Raw genomic sequence first — 15,216 nt, 5'->3', positions numbered from 1 at the left:
ATAATATTTATTAATCATGCATTAATCATATTTATTAATTATTAGTACCTAATAACTCAACAAATTAATCATAAATCATAAAATAAACATTAATCATATTTATTAATTATTAGTACCCAATAACTCAACAAATTCTAGGTACCTCTGTATATTTCAGTGTTTACAGGGTTACAGTGGCATCTTGATCTCAGGTATATCTTACCTGCTCTCAAATGTAAAAATCCACTAGAATATATACACCACAGGGGGTGAATGCTGGACTTAACACTGCCAGTCTAGAAAGTACAGTTAGACACAATCATCTACAGAATCAGCCTCAGTCTGGAGGATACTGGGCTGGTAAGACTTAACTATAAGCCACAGAGACGCTATAAACTTACTTATTTATTGAAAATGAAGAAACATTCACTTGAATCCTCGCTTATCAACCAATTCCTGATTAATTTTGTGACCAAGAACTAGACCTATTTTCTTTCTCGCTTGAGAATATCTTTTTATCATCCTGCTGCAAAACTTAATTCTACATGTAACATCTAAACTATAGACTTAGTCATTCTATAGACTTAAAGTTCTGGAAGGAAGGGAATAAGGTGGGGTGGGGTATACATGTTAGTTGTTTGGTCTTATGAGAATTTTATCAGATATTCTCTCTGTCTTTTAAGGATTGAAAAACACTGAAGAGAGCATTCATAAGCAAACATCCACCGTCATCCATCGTAAGAAAAAAAAATGTTGAAATTCTTTCACCTTTAAACTTCACAATGAGCAATCTCTGAATAAATTCTCAGGAGACCTCTGTGCTTACACTATTTAAAATTCACTTGTTACCATACTGAATCTCACAATCAGTGTATATCCACAACACTGGGATTCTAATTAGAATAAGATATATTCCATGCTTGTATAAATATATCAAAATGTATTCTACTATCATGTATAACTACAAAGAATAAAGTTTTTTTAAAAATCACTTGTTGCTTATGAGTATTGTCTTGACTTGAGAGTAGATGTTCTTTCAAAAAAGAACTATTTGGTAGCATTCAGGAAAGTGTTTTATATTCATTTTATAATTATTTTGAATGATAACTTCATAAAGTATGCAAATGACAGTGGTACACTTTGCACCCTTCATCAGAAGTTTGTTTCCTTATGATAAAACAGATAAGCCATTTACTATATAGCTCCTGAACTTTTCACACAGTTAACTATGAGATATCGCCCTCATAATATACCATCCCATGTTAGTTCCCACCCACTCCCCACAATTATACTCAGCAACAACTTTAATGGGTCATATATAAAACTAGTCTGCAGTGACTGGCACACTCACCCATGCCCTCATTAAAACTTCAAGGATCTAAATTTCTGCTAAAAGTAATTTTATTTTACCCTCAGCCATGTGAAATAGTCTCTCATTTTAGAACACTGTTAATAAACACAGCCTTTAAAAAACCAGTAACCCAAGAAATTCATCAAAATACATAACAAATATGCATTTTTCAAAAGCATTAATCAGCAAAACATTTAAAAATGCCATGCTGTTATTTTATATGAATTTACAGATTATTCCAATTCTCACCTGCTAATTTAAACTAGAGAAAAACCAATGAAAATCTATGAGTTAATTAACATGACTAGGCCATTCACCTGAACCTTATCTTAAATCCATTCTTAACTCCCTCAGATGTTAAGAGAAACTTAAGAAATTTAATTTTAGAGACTAAATGATATTAATTTAGGGTCAAGAATTTTATGCATAAGTCTAGATTTTTTTTTCTTAGAAATTACGGTTCAATTTTACAAGAACCACAATCAAATTTCCCTATAAGTTAAAGAAGAGCATGTTCTAAACACATTTAAACCAGCGATGTCTTCATTTAAGAGACATTTTCTCCTGTACCTGTGAAAACAAATTAAATTGTGCTTTTACTCTAATTAGTTTACCCATAAATAGGTATATTATTTTATTCCAAAGTTCTCCAAATTTCTACCCAAACTAAGTATCAGTCAGTGGCCTATTTTTTTTCCTTTACTCTTAGAGTAAGCTTAAGTCCAAGAAATATTTGCTTTATCTAAATAAAAAGCTAAATAAGTACATTTGTTTTAAAATAAACACAAGAGATTATGATGCTGTCCTTCACTTTCCTAAATACTGTCAACCAACCACAGATCTCTGTAATCAACTCCCTTTCAGAAACAAACCAGTCACCCACAGCATATGGTGACTTCTACTTCTTAGAAATACTTAAATGATTACCCACAGAATAACCTAAAAAGAAAAAGCTTGCTGTATGTTAGGATATTCTTGAACTCCCTGAAGTTGTCCTAATGGTGTCATACAGGTAGGCATAAATTTAAGTAGGAAAAGTATAAATTTCCAACTGCTGTACATTACCAGCTTTCCACCCTCTTCATCAAGTGTCAAATCTCCTTCAAGTACAGAATTGAACAAGTATGGCTTTTCAGGTATAATTTGTATTTTAAATTGGAATTTGTTCTATGACACCATTTATAGCAATGATTCTATGGACTTAAAAAATTTAATGATAGTAAGAAAATTCATTCCCCAAACTGACTAAACTTTTATTCACACCTTCATTTATAATTCTAGATTCTTCCACCTCCTCCTTTATGAACGATATATAAAGATCACCAGCAATCTTAGAAATATCCTCCTGAATAAATATTTTCTGTAAAACAGGCATAGGTCCATTTAAATTTCTAACTATCCACTTAATTATGCAAATACCCAAGAAAAATGTTATTTTTACTTAACAATAGCACAATTTACAATTTCGAACCATTCTGAAGTTCAGGCATTAGTCCCCAAATTTGAAGTTTATGTTTAGAATACAAAACACACTGGCATAATATAATGCACGTCAATAAATTATATTTAAAAACCAATTGGGCACCATCAGATGCATTCTCTCCAAATAAAACTTCCTGCAAAAGCAAAGTGTGTATCAATACCTCACCTTCAAGGATGCCTCGTTTTGCTGTAGAATCTTTTTTCTTACTGGTTTTGTAGATGTTTGCCTGTCACTTTATAAGAAATTTATAAAAAAGAAAAGAAAAGAAAGAAAGACAGAGAGAGAGAAATCTAAGAAAACCTATGTGTTGAAAATCGCCCACTACTTAAAAAAAAAAAAACTAATTATACAATTTCTGCTAAGGGAAGAAGGACAGAGTAAAGTTGTAGGGAAGCTGAACACCAGGTGTAGTATATTTGCAAAGTTGGCCCAGCTGTGAAAGACGGTGCAAACGCCCTTTAGTTTTGTTACTTCTTCGTGTTTCTGTTGTTCAGATTATAAAATACTCAGAGAAAAGAGAAAGAAAAACAAAACCCCAATATGCTTGTTTCTTAACTAAGTCTAAAGTTATAGCACTTTCCTAGGCTAGCTTCCTGCCAACGCCCGGATTCCCTACAGTTTGCGCCGCTTCCCAAGAGTTTGAAGTTTCCCCGAGAGCAGAGAAAGGAGCTTCCAGTGCTTACCTGATCCCTTGGTATACAGGGCAGAGAGGTCCTTCGATGAGACTTGCTGCTGCAGCCGGACATCTCGGCGGACACCACAGAGCTGGACCGCCTCCTCCTCTTAAACACCGGGATATCTTCCTTGGTCCCAGCAATTAGCTGGGACCCAAAATGCTCCTTCGGAGCCGCCCCCGAGGACTGCGGTAAGATCTGCTCCACGTACCTGGCCAGAAGGATCCCCAGTATGCCGGCCAAATATGCCAGGTAAGGTCTCCAGGCGACCTTGAACCTTTCCAAGGAAATGAGGGACACGGTCCTGACCGCGCTAGTCAAAGCGATCATGAGGACACCCAGTCTCAGCCTCAGCACCAGCCATGTCGCGGCGGCCAAGCAGCTGAGCACCACCCCCGCGGCCGGGAGAGAGAGTAAGTGATCCTCCCCGACGCCCAGCCCAATCTGGACGAGCGCTTCCCCCCCGCAGCAGGCGGCCAGCAGCGCGACGGCCAGAGGCAAGCGCACCCCGGCGCGCAGGAGGTACAAGCCCATCCAGAAGAAGGCACACAGGAGACTGAAGAGTAGTGCCGAGGGCTGCAGCCAAGGGCTGAGCGGCGCGCCGCCCCCGGCAACACCTCCCCGAGGGCCAGGGAAGACGCCCCCTTCAGCTCCCGGGACAGCTTCCTCCTCCTCTTCGGTTGCTGCCGCCTCCTTACTCTCTTCCAGCTCACCGCCGATCTCCCCGCGGACCAGCCTCACCATCAGAGCCAGCAGAAAGGAAAGAGATCCCGCGCACAGAGCCGAGGAAAGTTTCCGGGAGCGCCGGAGCGGCTGCAGCACCAGGTCTCCCCAGCAGCCGCCGCAGCCCGAGCCCTGAGGCAATGGGGGATCCGCACGACCGTGGCAGTCCGGGCCAGCTACCGGGGCTTGACTCACCCAGCCGTGGCCCGGCTCGTCCCTCTTTCGGGCGGCCTCGCTGGCAACTGCCATGGTGTGCCTTCTTCACCGAATCCCCACCGACGCCCCCACCCCTCAACACAGGAGCGTGCACACGCCCTTCCCAGTCCAACCCTCGGAATCCCTTCTTCTCCCCAGGCCCACAATCCACTGAAAGTTTCAGCTTTCGAATAACTCCAGGAGAACGCCAGATGCTCCAAAGGGACTTCTTCAAGTTAATCAGGCTTTGACTTTTCGCTCTTTGAATAGCTTTTGAAAATCCTCTGCTCCACCCCCAACCCCGATTTATATACTCAAAGGGCTCTTGCTACTTCGGGATTTTAAAAATTGCCCAATGCATCCCGCGCACCCGGGCGTCTGACGCTGGAGGAGCCGGGGGCGCAGGGCGAGCACCGGGCCATTCCCGGCACAGCTCCGCGCTGCGCTGCTGCGCGCCGGGCCAGCGGCTGATGGAGGTCTCTCTTCTCTTTCCGCAGCTCTTTCTCTATCACTCTTTCTTTCTCCTGGGCCGATCCTCCCCCGTTTGGCCCCGGGACGCGAATCGCCATTCCCTGGGACTGAAAGCAAAGCCTCCTCCGCGTCTGTCGGTCCAGTTCATGGCAAACAGTGGAAAAAAAATGGGAAAGGGGCTGAGAAATAATCAAGAAGTTGCTAAGTCCCGTCGGAGAGAGACAGACCGAGACTCTGGCGGCTGCGGCCGGAGAAAGGAGGGCGGGAGAGCGATCGAGCTGGAAAGGAAGGGAGGGTGAGAGGAAAGGGAGGGTGAGAAGAGAGAATGAGATTTGCCTTTTTTTCCCCCTTTCTTTTTGGTACAAGGTTGGTGATGATTTGCAGTTTTGCAGAAGGGAAACGAGTGGATATGACTGCTTAAAACTGTATTTAAACGGACAACTGGAGTGATCGACAATTCCGCTTTCTTTCTTTAAGGCAACTCCCTAGGAAAGCTTTCTCAGCCGAGCTCCCGCCCCTCCCCCGGAGGAGGCGCTGCTCTCAGCTTGATTGCTCCTTTTCCCGGAGCTGGGCCCTTACTACTTACAAGCTAGAGAAGGGGCTGCTGTGGCTGCTCTGGCCGGTCCACCGCACAGCATATGGCAGCCAGCGAATGAGGGGGTCTGGGTCTGGCACTGAGACTAAGCTTTCTAGGACACTGAGGGGGTGGGGGATGAGGATTGTGCTTGGCTACTTGACAAGCAATGGGAGCCAACATACTTGCTACTGTCACTGAAAATGACACCTACAGCTACTGTCTTGATTTAAAGATGCTAGTAAGTTCTCAAGTACAACAGCAAGTCAGTTTCAGGTGACATTGTAATGCTTTGGCTGCTCCTGCTGAGAGATCTATTTTCAACAGAGAAGTCAAGCCTGTCCTTTTGATTCAAATGATGGAAGAATCTCACAGTTATCTAGACCATGCACCATAGCATTAGAAAGAAGGGGAAGGGATATCATACATTTTTTTTTTTAAAAATGTGTAACTTCAGAAAAATCCAAGGTACAAATATTAACAGTTTTCACTCTTAATAATAAAATTGCACTATTAATGCCCATAGCCTCAAGAAGGAATACAGAGGACTGGGGGTGTAGCTCAGTGGTAGGGTTCTTGCCTGGCATTCCTAAGGCCCTAGCTTCAATTTCCAGCACCAAAAAAAAAAAAAAAAAAAAAAAGCGTACAGAGTTCAGAAGCCCAAATAGTGAAATATAACATCTATAACATCTACAATGAAGATTAAACTTATGAGAAAAAAATAATCAGGACCTTAGTTATTAAGGATTAAGGATGTTCATTTACTATGGTATATAGTATTTGAGAAACTAAAGAAGTTTTAAATAATTCAATATCTGTTCAATGAAATTTAAAAAAAAAAAAAAAACCTCCAGTGTTCCTTGGGAACTGATTTCTTCTTAAAATAAAAGTGTCCACAATTGTTCAATTTTAATATGACTATCTCAGATGTCATTTGCTCTCACTAATATTAATAATAAAACAATTTTGTCTTAATTATCTTGGCATTCCAGGTTAAAGTGTGTTTGTAGCCTGGAGTATTTGGATAATTGGTTCAAAATGCCACTGTATTTTATGTGTAGAGATGAAGACTTGAAAAATGCCAAAAGGAGGCATTTGAAATAAAATTAATTCATGGGGGCAGGGGAAGAAGATGGCATAGTTTTAGACTTAGCTTCATGGAAAACTGTGTGTTGTAGTGAGAGGCAGGTATTCATATTAATATTATGACATGAATGGATAGATAGGGGTTGTGATAATACAGCTCCTCTGTGTCACGTGTCCAGAACTGTGCGACCACACAGGAGTACAAGTTGGGCAGCTGGCAGTGGCACCATCTGTCTAATAGTTAAGGAAACAGGAATAGCAATGTCTTTGCCAAAGACAAATGAGCCCCCTAGCATGCACACATACTTTCATGAGTTTCCTTTTTAGACATATGATTCATATGCCAGATCCTACCTGGGACACTTCAGAGTGCAAAACCTTGATTGGAAAATCATGCTAATATTTCTTAGCATCAAAAAACAGCACATTGAATTGAAAAAAACTGTAGAACTCTGGGCATACATCAAGGTTAGAAAATCACAGTGAGGGGGATTTTAGAACATTTCCATTTTCTCTGTCCTCTAACTCCACAATTATCTCCCTTCTTCAGAAAAGTTAACATCATCACAAAATCTGAACTCTGGAAAGTAGATTTTTTTTTAACAACTTTTTAAAAGTTGTAATAGAAAAGAAACAACAAAAAAAAAAAGCCATTATCTAATAGCAGCAAAGCAAGAATACTAGGTCTGTATGTTAATGACACATTGGAGCTGCTCAATAGTATGACAGAAGCAATGTCCTGACCGCTGGTTCCCCTTCCATTTTTCAAAACTTTGATTTAAGTTATTTCTTTCACCAGAAGCATAGAAGGTAGATTTTTCTCCCTGTTACCATCCAGAAACCAAAGGGAAGTGAACAAAAACAAAGACACAGAAAGCTACAGCCTGTGCTAACTGAACAAAGTGACTTACAATGAACATTTAGCAGAGCATCTTAATGAAATAAGCCATGATGCCTACAGTATACATTCAGCAATCACGCACGAATACTTTAAGACAGTGACGTGACAGAAAAAGAATAAGGAAAATATACAGGTGGAAAAAGAAAGGGCATAAACAATAGAAAGAAAAAAAAATTCAACTTTGACTTGATGAGCTCTTCACTTAGCCAAATCTGATTAATGTGGTTTTATTAGTAATTTGGTGAAGGAGATACAAACTACAACAAATCTAACTACAGATCCTTTGCACTTTGCCAAATATAATTACTCTTAAGGTAAAACTGCTGTAAGATTTTAAAAAGCTTAATGTATGAATTGCCAATGTCATTGTAATGTCATGTGTAGCTAATAAAAAAAATAAGTTTACTCCCCCACCCCACCTTGGGATGGGGTGGTGGCTCAGTGGTAGAGTGCTTGCCTAGCATGTGTGAGGCACTGGGTTCAATCCTCAGCACTGCATATGAATAAATAAAATAAAGGTCCATTGACAACTACAAAAATATTTTTTTAAAAAAGGTTACTCTCCTTAACATGGATTCACTCATTCTCCACTACCCACCTGACCTCTACACTCTTTTTTCTGAAAGATACCTAAAAGAGAATGCATCTAAAAATTCTTCCACTTCTAAGTCCTTCCTTCTAATCTCTTCCACCTACACACCCAAAATCTTTCTCCTCAGTGTTTTCTCATCTGGTAAGGAACATAACCACCTACCTCAAGCCCCAAGTAGGACATTGTCCTTGATACACTTCTGATTATCTTGGTTAATTTTTCCATGCTATTAGCAAATCCACTGGATTCTCCCTCTACACTATATCCTGATTCCATTTACTTTTCACCACCGCTCTCATAATAACCAATCCAGAAACCCATCGTCATCTCTAATCATGACAATCACAATAACAAATTGGTCCTGCCCTACTTGTAATTGATTTTCTTTTGCAGCAGAATGATAGTCAGAAAATGCAAGTTGAATGATGTCTCTCCCCTACTTAACAGCATCCAAAGTCTTTCTAGTGCACTTGGATGATCCAAGTCCTCCTGACAACCCACAAGGACCTTCATGATCTTTCCAGAGTCACTTTCTCTGTCCTCTCTTTTTAATTCCAAATTTTCTGCTACATTATAACTTCCTTCAGTGACAGAAATGGATTCTGTGTTATCCAATATAGTACACATTAACCACAAATAGCACTTGAACCATAGCTAGTGCCACTGGGAAATGAGTTTTTGTAATATTATTATTCATTTATTCCAGGGATGGGAGTTGGGGTGCTTAACCATTGAACCACATCCCCAGCCCTTTTTATTTTTTATTTTAAGATAGGGTCTTGTTAAGTTGCTTAAGGCCTCTCTAAGTTGCTGAGACTGTCCTCTAATTTGTGATCCTTTGGAGTCACTAGGATTATAGGAGTATGTCACCACACCCAATTTTGTGTTTTATTTAAATTAACTTAAATTTTAATAGCCTCACTTGGCTTGTGACTACAGTAATGAAGAGTGCATCTCACATATCTCAAGCCATATTTGTGTTCTTTACCAAATTAGAAATCTTTTGGGGGACCTCAACTAGTACCTAAATTTTTTTTTCACCTAGCTCCTTCTCCATCAGTTCCAACTACAAATGTTATTTTTTTTTTTTTAGAAAGGCCAATTCCCAGAACGTTTTTTGTTTGTTTGTCTGTTTGTTTTTCAATTAAACAATTATTTCATTGCTTGAGTACATCACAAATTTATGCCACCAGGGTAGAGGCTCAATTTTCATGCAAAGAAAGACCCGCTTGGTTTTACAATTTCAAGCCAATCAGTGAATTTGGCTCTCCATCAGAATCAGGTGGAATTTAGCATCCTTTTCCTTTCTATTCCTCTCAAGATGCTTTCAAACAGCAACCACTTTCTTAATTAAATGGTGGAGATCCTGGGGAAGATTAGGAGTAAGTCTTTTGGACTTAAGATTCTGAAGATTTTATTGCCGGTCACAAAACCTACTTGGGCGATGCCATGTGAGACCCTCAGTGTCACACCAATTTGTGAAGGAGTCAGGCCCTTTTTGGCCAGTTTGTAAATCTGCTCCTTCACATAGTCATAGACTTGCCTAAGCAGGGTTACTGCGGCTATAGGGCAGAGCCAACTGGGACAGACCCTTTCCGGGAACATGTACGTGACCCAGGTTGGAGGTGCTCAGGTAGCAAATAGAGCCTCTAAAATCTTATTTAAAAGTTGTGGGAGCCAGGCCCAATGTTGCACTCTTGTAATCCCAGCGGCTTAGGAGGCTGTGGCAGGAGGATCATGAGTTCAAAGCCAGCCTCAGCAAAAGCGAAGTTCTAAGCAACTCAGTGAGACCCTGTCTCTAAATAAAATACAAAATAGGGATGGAGGGGCTGGGGATGTGGCTCAAGTGGTAGCGCGCTGGCCTGGCATGCGTGCGGCCCGGGTTCGATCCTCAGCACCACATACCAACAAAGATGTTGTGTCCGCCGAGAACTAAAAAATAAATATTAAAAATTCTCTCTCTCTCTCTCTCACTCTCTCTCCTCTCTCACTCTCTCTTAAAAAAAAGAAAAAAAAACAAAATAGGGATGGAGATGTGTCTTAGTGATCTAGTATCCCTGTGTTAAATCCCCAGTACCAAAAAAATAAAAAATAGAAGTTGTGGGACATCCCAGGTACATACATACATTTCATCATTCACTAGCATACTGTCCTGTTTTATTGTGTTTATAGAACTTAACACTACCCAAAATGGTCTTGTTCATTTGCTTGTTTTCTTGTTTATTGTCTATCTCTGTTTAGCAGGGTGCAAGTGCCATACACAAGAAATATCTTTGTTTGCTGTGTATCTCCCATTACCAGAATAGTCTGGCACAGGATGGATGCTCAATAGACACTTGTGGAATAAATACATGGTGGATAAATGATGAAAGAATAAATAAAATAATTTCATCATCTTTATAAAGTCATAGGTTAAAGATCATCCCACATATTTTTAAATTTAATTTGCTCACATAGCCAGATCCCTCTAAATCTTGCATTAAAGATTCTGTTGCCTGGAGTAGATTGATGAGCAAAATCTTGCAAGCAGTACCTTTTCCAGAAATTTGCTTTAAGAAATAAATATCACCACTTTAACTTATTCATCTATTAGAGAATTTGGCAATAGTCAACATTTTGAAAACTTTGTACTGATTACCTGATGGAATGTCCATAATGCTTAGCAATTTTCAGGTAGGCACAGGGGAAAATGTAATTTAAATTTACGAATTTAGATAGCAAATAATCTGAGAAATCCAGATTAGGGGATGTTTGAATATAAATAACTACAAAGTCATATAACACAATCTATGTGTTATATGTCTCCAATTATGCCAACTGACTCTACTACAGGGGCTGAATTTAAATTTCAAAAAAAAGCATATATTTTTGCCATGAAAGACCTCATTACTACTTATTATTTCACACATAGGAGAAAAAATGCAGAAATCTTGCATTTCTGGATGCATCATCTTTCTTTCCTTTCTGTGAAGTGTGGCCCTTCTTTTTAATTTCCAAAGAAAATACGTAACATCTTTGAATGTATAATTGTGAACAAACATAAAAACACTAAAGACAAAAACCAAGATGTGAAGAACTGGTTCCAACCAACCAACCTGTTATTAACAACAACAAATAAATCAGACATCTGTAGCACAAATGGCCAGGGCAATTCACTTTCCATGCCCAGTATGCTAACATTGTTGGACACAAAATTGGCCTTCCCTACATCATACCTAAGTTGTTAATGGCTGGCTACACCCTTTCTCAACAAGTCTGTAAGGAAATTGAAGTGCATTAGGTGCAAAGCTTCCCAACCTTGTTCACTCTGTGACACCTGCAGAATGTGAAAATACCTTGTTGCCACATCAGGTTAAAGGGACAAAACTTTTTGCAAACACGTCCTCAGGCACAGGGCCTAAGGAAATTCGAATCTTAGGCACACCTGCATCCTATGGCACACTAGCTGGGAATCTTTTTGAGACACCTAGTGTCTGACCAACTAATAAAATATAAAGCCTTCTTCAGAAGACTGTTAAAATAAACATAAGGAAACTTACAAGATCTTAGGACCTTTCTGACTATCATATTTAGAGTTTCATGCATTTTTTTTTACTATTACTTTTCCATAAACTCCCTCACTTGATTTACAACACATGAATGATTTTATCTCATTTTAAAATGATTAGTTGAAATTCACTGCTTGATTTGTAAAACAAATCTAAATATAGAATCTAAATTTTTTCTACCATATACTGGTGTTTTCTATCTTGTCTACAGCTCCTGTTCATAACATCAATAACCTCAATAACTTTTCCTCTGAACTTGCAAGTATTAGAACTTTTGGACAACTGAATTATTGAGTAATACCATAAATACTATGTTGTTGTTCAAGTCTTCAAATTAATGATAAATTCTTTTGTGAAATCAGCATGCTTTAATTTAGTAGCCTCACACATGCATATGTCAAAAAGTGATGTTCAATATGAAGGTGAAAACTTATGCTTCCTTTCCAGAATTCTTTGGAGGCACCATGTTTGAATCCCAGTGGACAAGGATATTAAGGGAAGAAGGAAATCACTGATCACAAGAGCAGAGCACCTGAGTGAATCGAGAGAACTGTGAACAATGCATTTATGTGTAACTCTGCTTTTATATAAATAGCAAAATATTACAAACGGTGTACTAATAAGAGCTTTGCAATTGCTTACGTTACTAACTTAAATAGTTTTATTAAAATACATTATTCCACTTCTCTGCTTTAGTAAGAAAAGCATGACATGTTTAACTGAATATTTCAGCAGTGATTCAAATCTTGTAGCATCTCAGATCCATCATGATGCATAGTAATTTTCAATGTATGCACTAAAGTAAATGGCGGTGGAAGGATGGTATTTGGCTGAATACAACCTGACTTCTGTACAATGATTATTACTATCAAAATAATCCTAATTTTGAAATACAAGCAATACACTGGCAGAAGTCAGAGTATTAAATCTTCCTTTTTGGGTAAACTTTATAAGGCCATTTAACTTTAGTTTTGAAAAAATCTCTTCCACTAGACTTTGGATTGAGTCTTATGATAACAGTAGAGATGAAAGTATAAATAAGTCAAAGAAATGGAATGCTTTGTTGCTGAGAAAAAAGTTGGGCTGGGGACATGCAATAGGGTAAGGGTGGGCAGGGATTTTCAGTAACACATGAAAGAACTTCAATCCATGTGTTTTAGTTAACTTTTTTCATTGCTGTGGCCAAAAGGCTTGACAAGAACATTTAGAGGAGGAAAAGTTTGTTTTGGAGCTCACATTTTCAGAGGTGTTCAGTCCATAGTCACCCAACTCCATTGCTTTGGGTCAAGTTGAGCTAGAAGGGTGTGGCAGAGAAAGTGGCACAGGGCAGGACTTGGCAACAAGGAAGCAGAGAGGGCTGTTGCTCACCAGGAACAAAATATAAACCCTAAAGGCACGCCCCCAGTGAGCCACCTCTCCTAGCCACACCTTACCTGCCTACAGTTACCTCCCACCCAGTTAATCCGGTCAAGTGGATTAATGTACTGATTAGGTTAAGGCTCTCATAACTTGATCATTGCCTCACACATGAGCTTTTGGGGGGGGCACCTCATATCATAAAACCATGTTCCCTTTATTCTATAAAAATGGGCCTCTACTTAAGGAATAATCCAACCATTATTTTATGAAGAGGAATAAATTTTATTAAACTTTGAAAGGAATATGTAATAGTATGCAAAATATCCAGTTTTTTTGGAATAAGGAAAGAACTGGTAAAATTATAGTGCAAGACTGAGCCCTACCAACTCCATAAATACACATGTCAGTTATACAGCTGCTACTGATGGGCAGAACATTCTACAGTGTTAGAATTTAAGGATGATTCTTGAAGGGTGCAGTGGTTCACACCTGTAATCCCAGCAGCTTGGGAGGCTGAGACAGGAGGATCATAGTTCAAAGGCAGCCTCAGCAAAAGCAAGGTGCTAAGCAACTCAGTGAGGCCCTATATCTATAGGACTGGTATAAGGCCCTTGCTTAGCACCTGGATGGCAATCTTAAGTGACAGTCACCATTTTAAGAAAAAAGTTTCACTTTCCCCGCCCAAGAGCATTGCTGAGAAAGGCTCACCACTCCCTCATACCAACCTTGCATTAGGACCCACCCAGCTCTGATTCCTGAGCCTGCCCCATACAAGTTCCAGGACCCAATCCTATTTTGCCTCTCTCTTCTATAGAGAGATGACCTTTATTTGTCAGCTCTGATGAATAAACTCTCGTGTGTATCTCTGCCTGGCCTCTGTCTTTCATTTCTTGCTTACCCGTCTCTCATTCCTCGCTTTCCCTTCATTTTGGTGCCGAAACCCAGGATCAGGTTTCCTGGTGTGCCTGCTCCCCTCTTCAAGGGTCACTGAGTGTCCCCAGGACCAATACGAATTCCATCTTAAGATCAGGCTCTCCATTCTGCTGAACGTCCTTGAACCCACCACTCGACAGCTTGGGTCCTATACCTCAAGTTCCACCACATTTCAGGTAAGACCCCTGTCTCCGGTCGACCTAAATGACCTAGGGGTCCTGGGAAATGACCATTAAACATCAGCATTCTCAGGGTTCTCATTTGGTTGAGGGCACCCCCAGCCACAGCTTTCACAGCTACGGCTGATCCCTAATGTCAATCCAGTCTATAGGTGGTCTTTTATTTGGGTCCTGGGTTTTGAGAAAAGCCCACCAAAGGTGACTGGGAATTGCTCCTAGTGAGACTACCTCGTGGCCTTGAGTTAATCTCTACAGGCTTCCATCCCTACTACATTGTCCTGGCTGAGCACCCAAGTGCCTCTACAGGCTCCTGCCCTGACACTTACCCAGCAGTGGTGACGACCCCCTGAGCATAACCATACTCTTGACTAGGTGATACTAGAAACTGGGGGACACCCCACCTCTAAACTCACCTTCTATGTCTCACTATGGGTGGGTCCTCATCCGTTCCCTCCCATAGTCCCCTAGGCTGCCTCCTAACTAACCTATAGTGTCTCTCTCTCTCTCTCTCTCTCTCTCTCTCTCTCACTCTCTCTCTCTCTCTTTCTCTCTCCCCCCCCCAGCTAAACCCCCCCAAACTTATCTGCTTGTGCAATCAGATCCGGCCTCAATATCCTTTGGATAATGACTCTAAATGGCTGCTTAACGGCACTCTAGATCCCAATATTATCAGGGATCTTTTCAAATATTTTGAGTGTTTTAAAAAATGGAAAGAGATGTTTTATGTTCAGGCCTTCTTCTCTCTACGTTCACAACCCTCTCTCTGCAACTCTTGCTCTCCCTCACAGGTCCTCGTAGCTCTCACCTCCCTTATATATAATTCTTCCAAAGGGACAGAAGATCCTACCCAGGTCTCCTCCTCCTTCAACCCTGTGGATGAGCCCCCACCATACCACATTTCTCTTTCTGATAAAGACTCCAGGGCAACTGTTCTTCAGCCCCTCCACCCTTCTCTCTTTCTGCCACATGCTCACGGGCTGCTGTTGCCCAATCCTCATCTCTGTGTCCTCTACATGAGGTGGCTGGAGTAGATGGTGTAATCCGGGTTTATAAGACTTTCTCTTTGTCAGATCATTCACAGATAGAAAAGCAGCTTGGGTCCTATACCTCAAGTTCCACCACATATATCAAAGAGTTTCAGAATCTGACTCAATCATATGATTTGACC

At 40.4% G+C, this 15,216-nt stretch overlaps 1 protein-coding gene across 2 annotated transcripts in view; it reads right to left on the bottom strand.

The window, feature by feature from the left end:
* The window catches only part of PDE3A (phosphodiesterase 3A), a 330,805-nt gene extending 322,907 nt beyond the window's left edge, over positions 1–7,898 (bottom strand). Inside the window, exon 1 of one of the 2 annotated variants that reach the window (XM_081310583.1) lies at positions 3,497–7,898. In XM_081310583.1, the coding sequence (XP_081166709.1) occupies positions 3,497–4,459 (963 nt within the window). In that variant the 5' untranslated portion in view covers positions 4,460–7,898. The remainder of the gene's footprint in view (positions 1–3,496) is intronic. The other variant, XM_081310582.1, reaches the window with a different exon arrangement.
* Between the last annotated feature and the right edge of the window lie 7,318 nt (positions 7,899–15,216).

The sequence above is a fragment of the Spermophilus citellus genome, assembly GCF_964194105.1.
Source record: "Spermophilus citellus genome assembly, chromosome: 10".
NCBI classification, from domain to species: Eukaryota; Metazoa; Chordata; class Mammalia; order Rodentia; family Sciuridae; genus Spermophilus; species Spermophilus citellus.
Note: the sequence above shows the minus strand (reverse complement) of the source record. Positions and strands in the feature narration are given on the sequence as shown.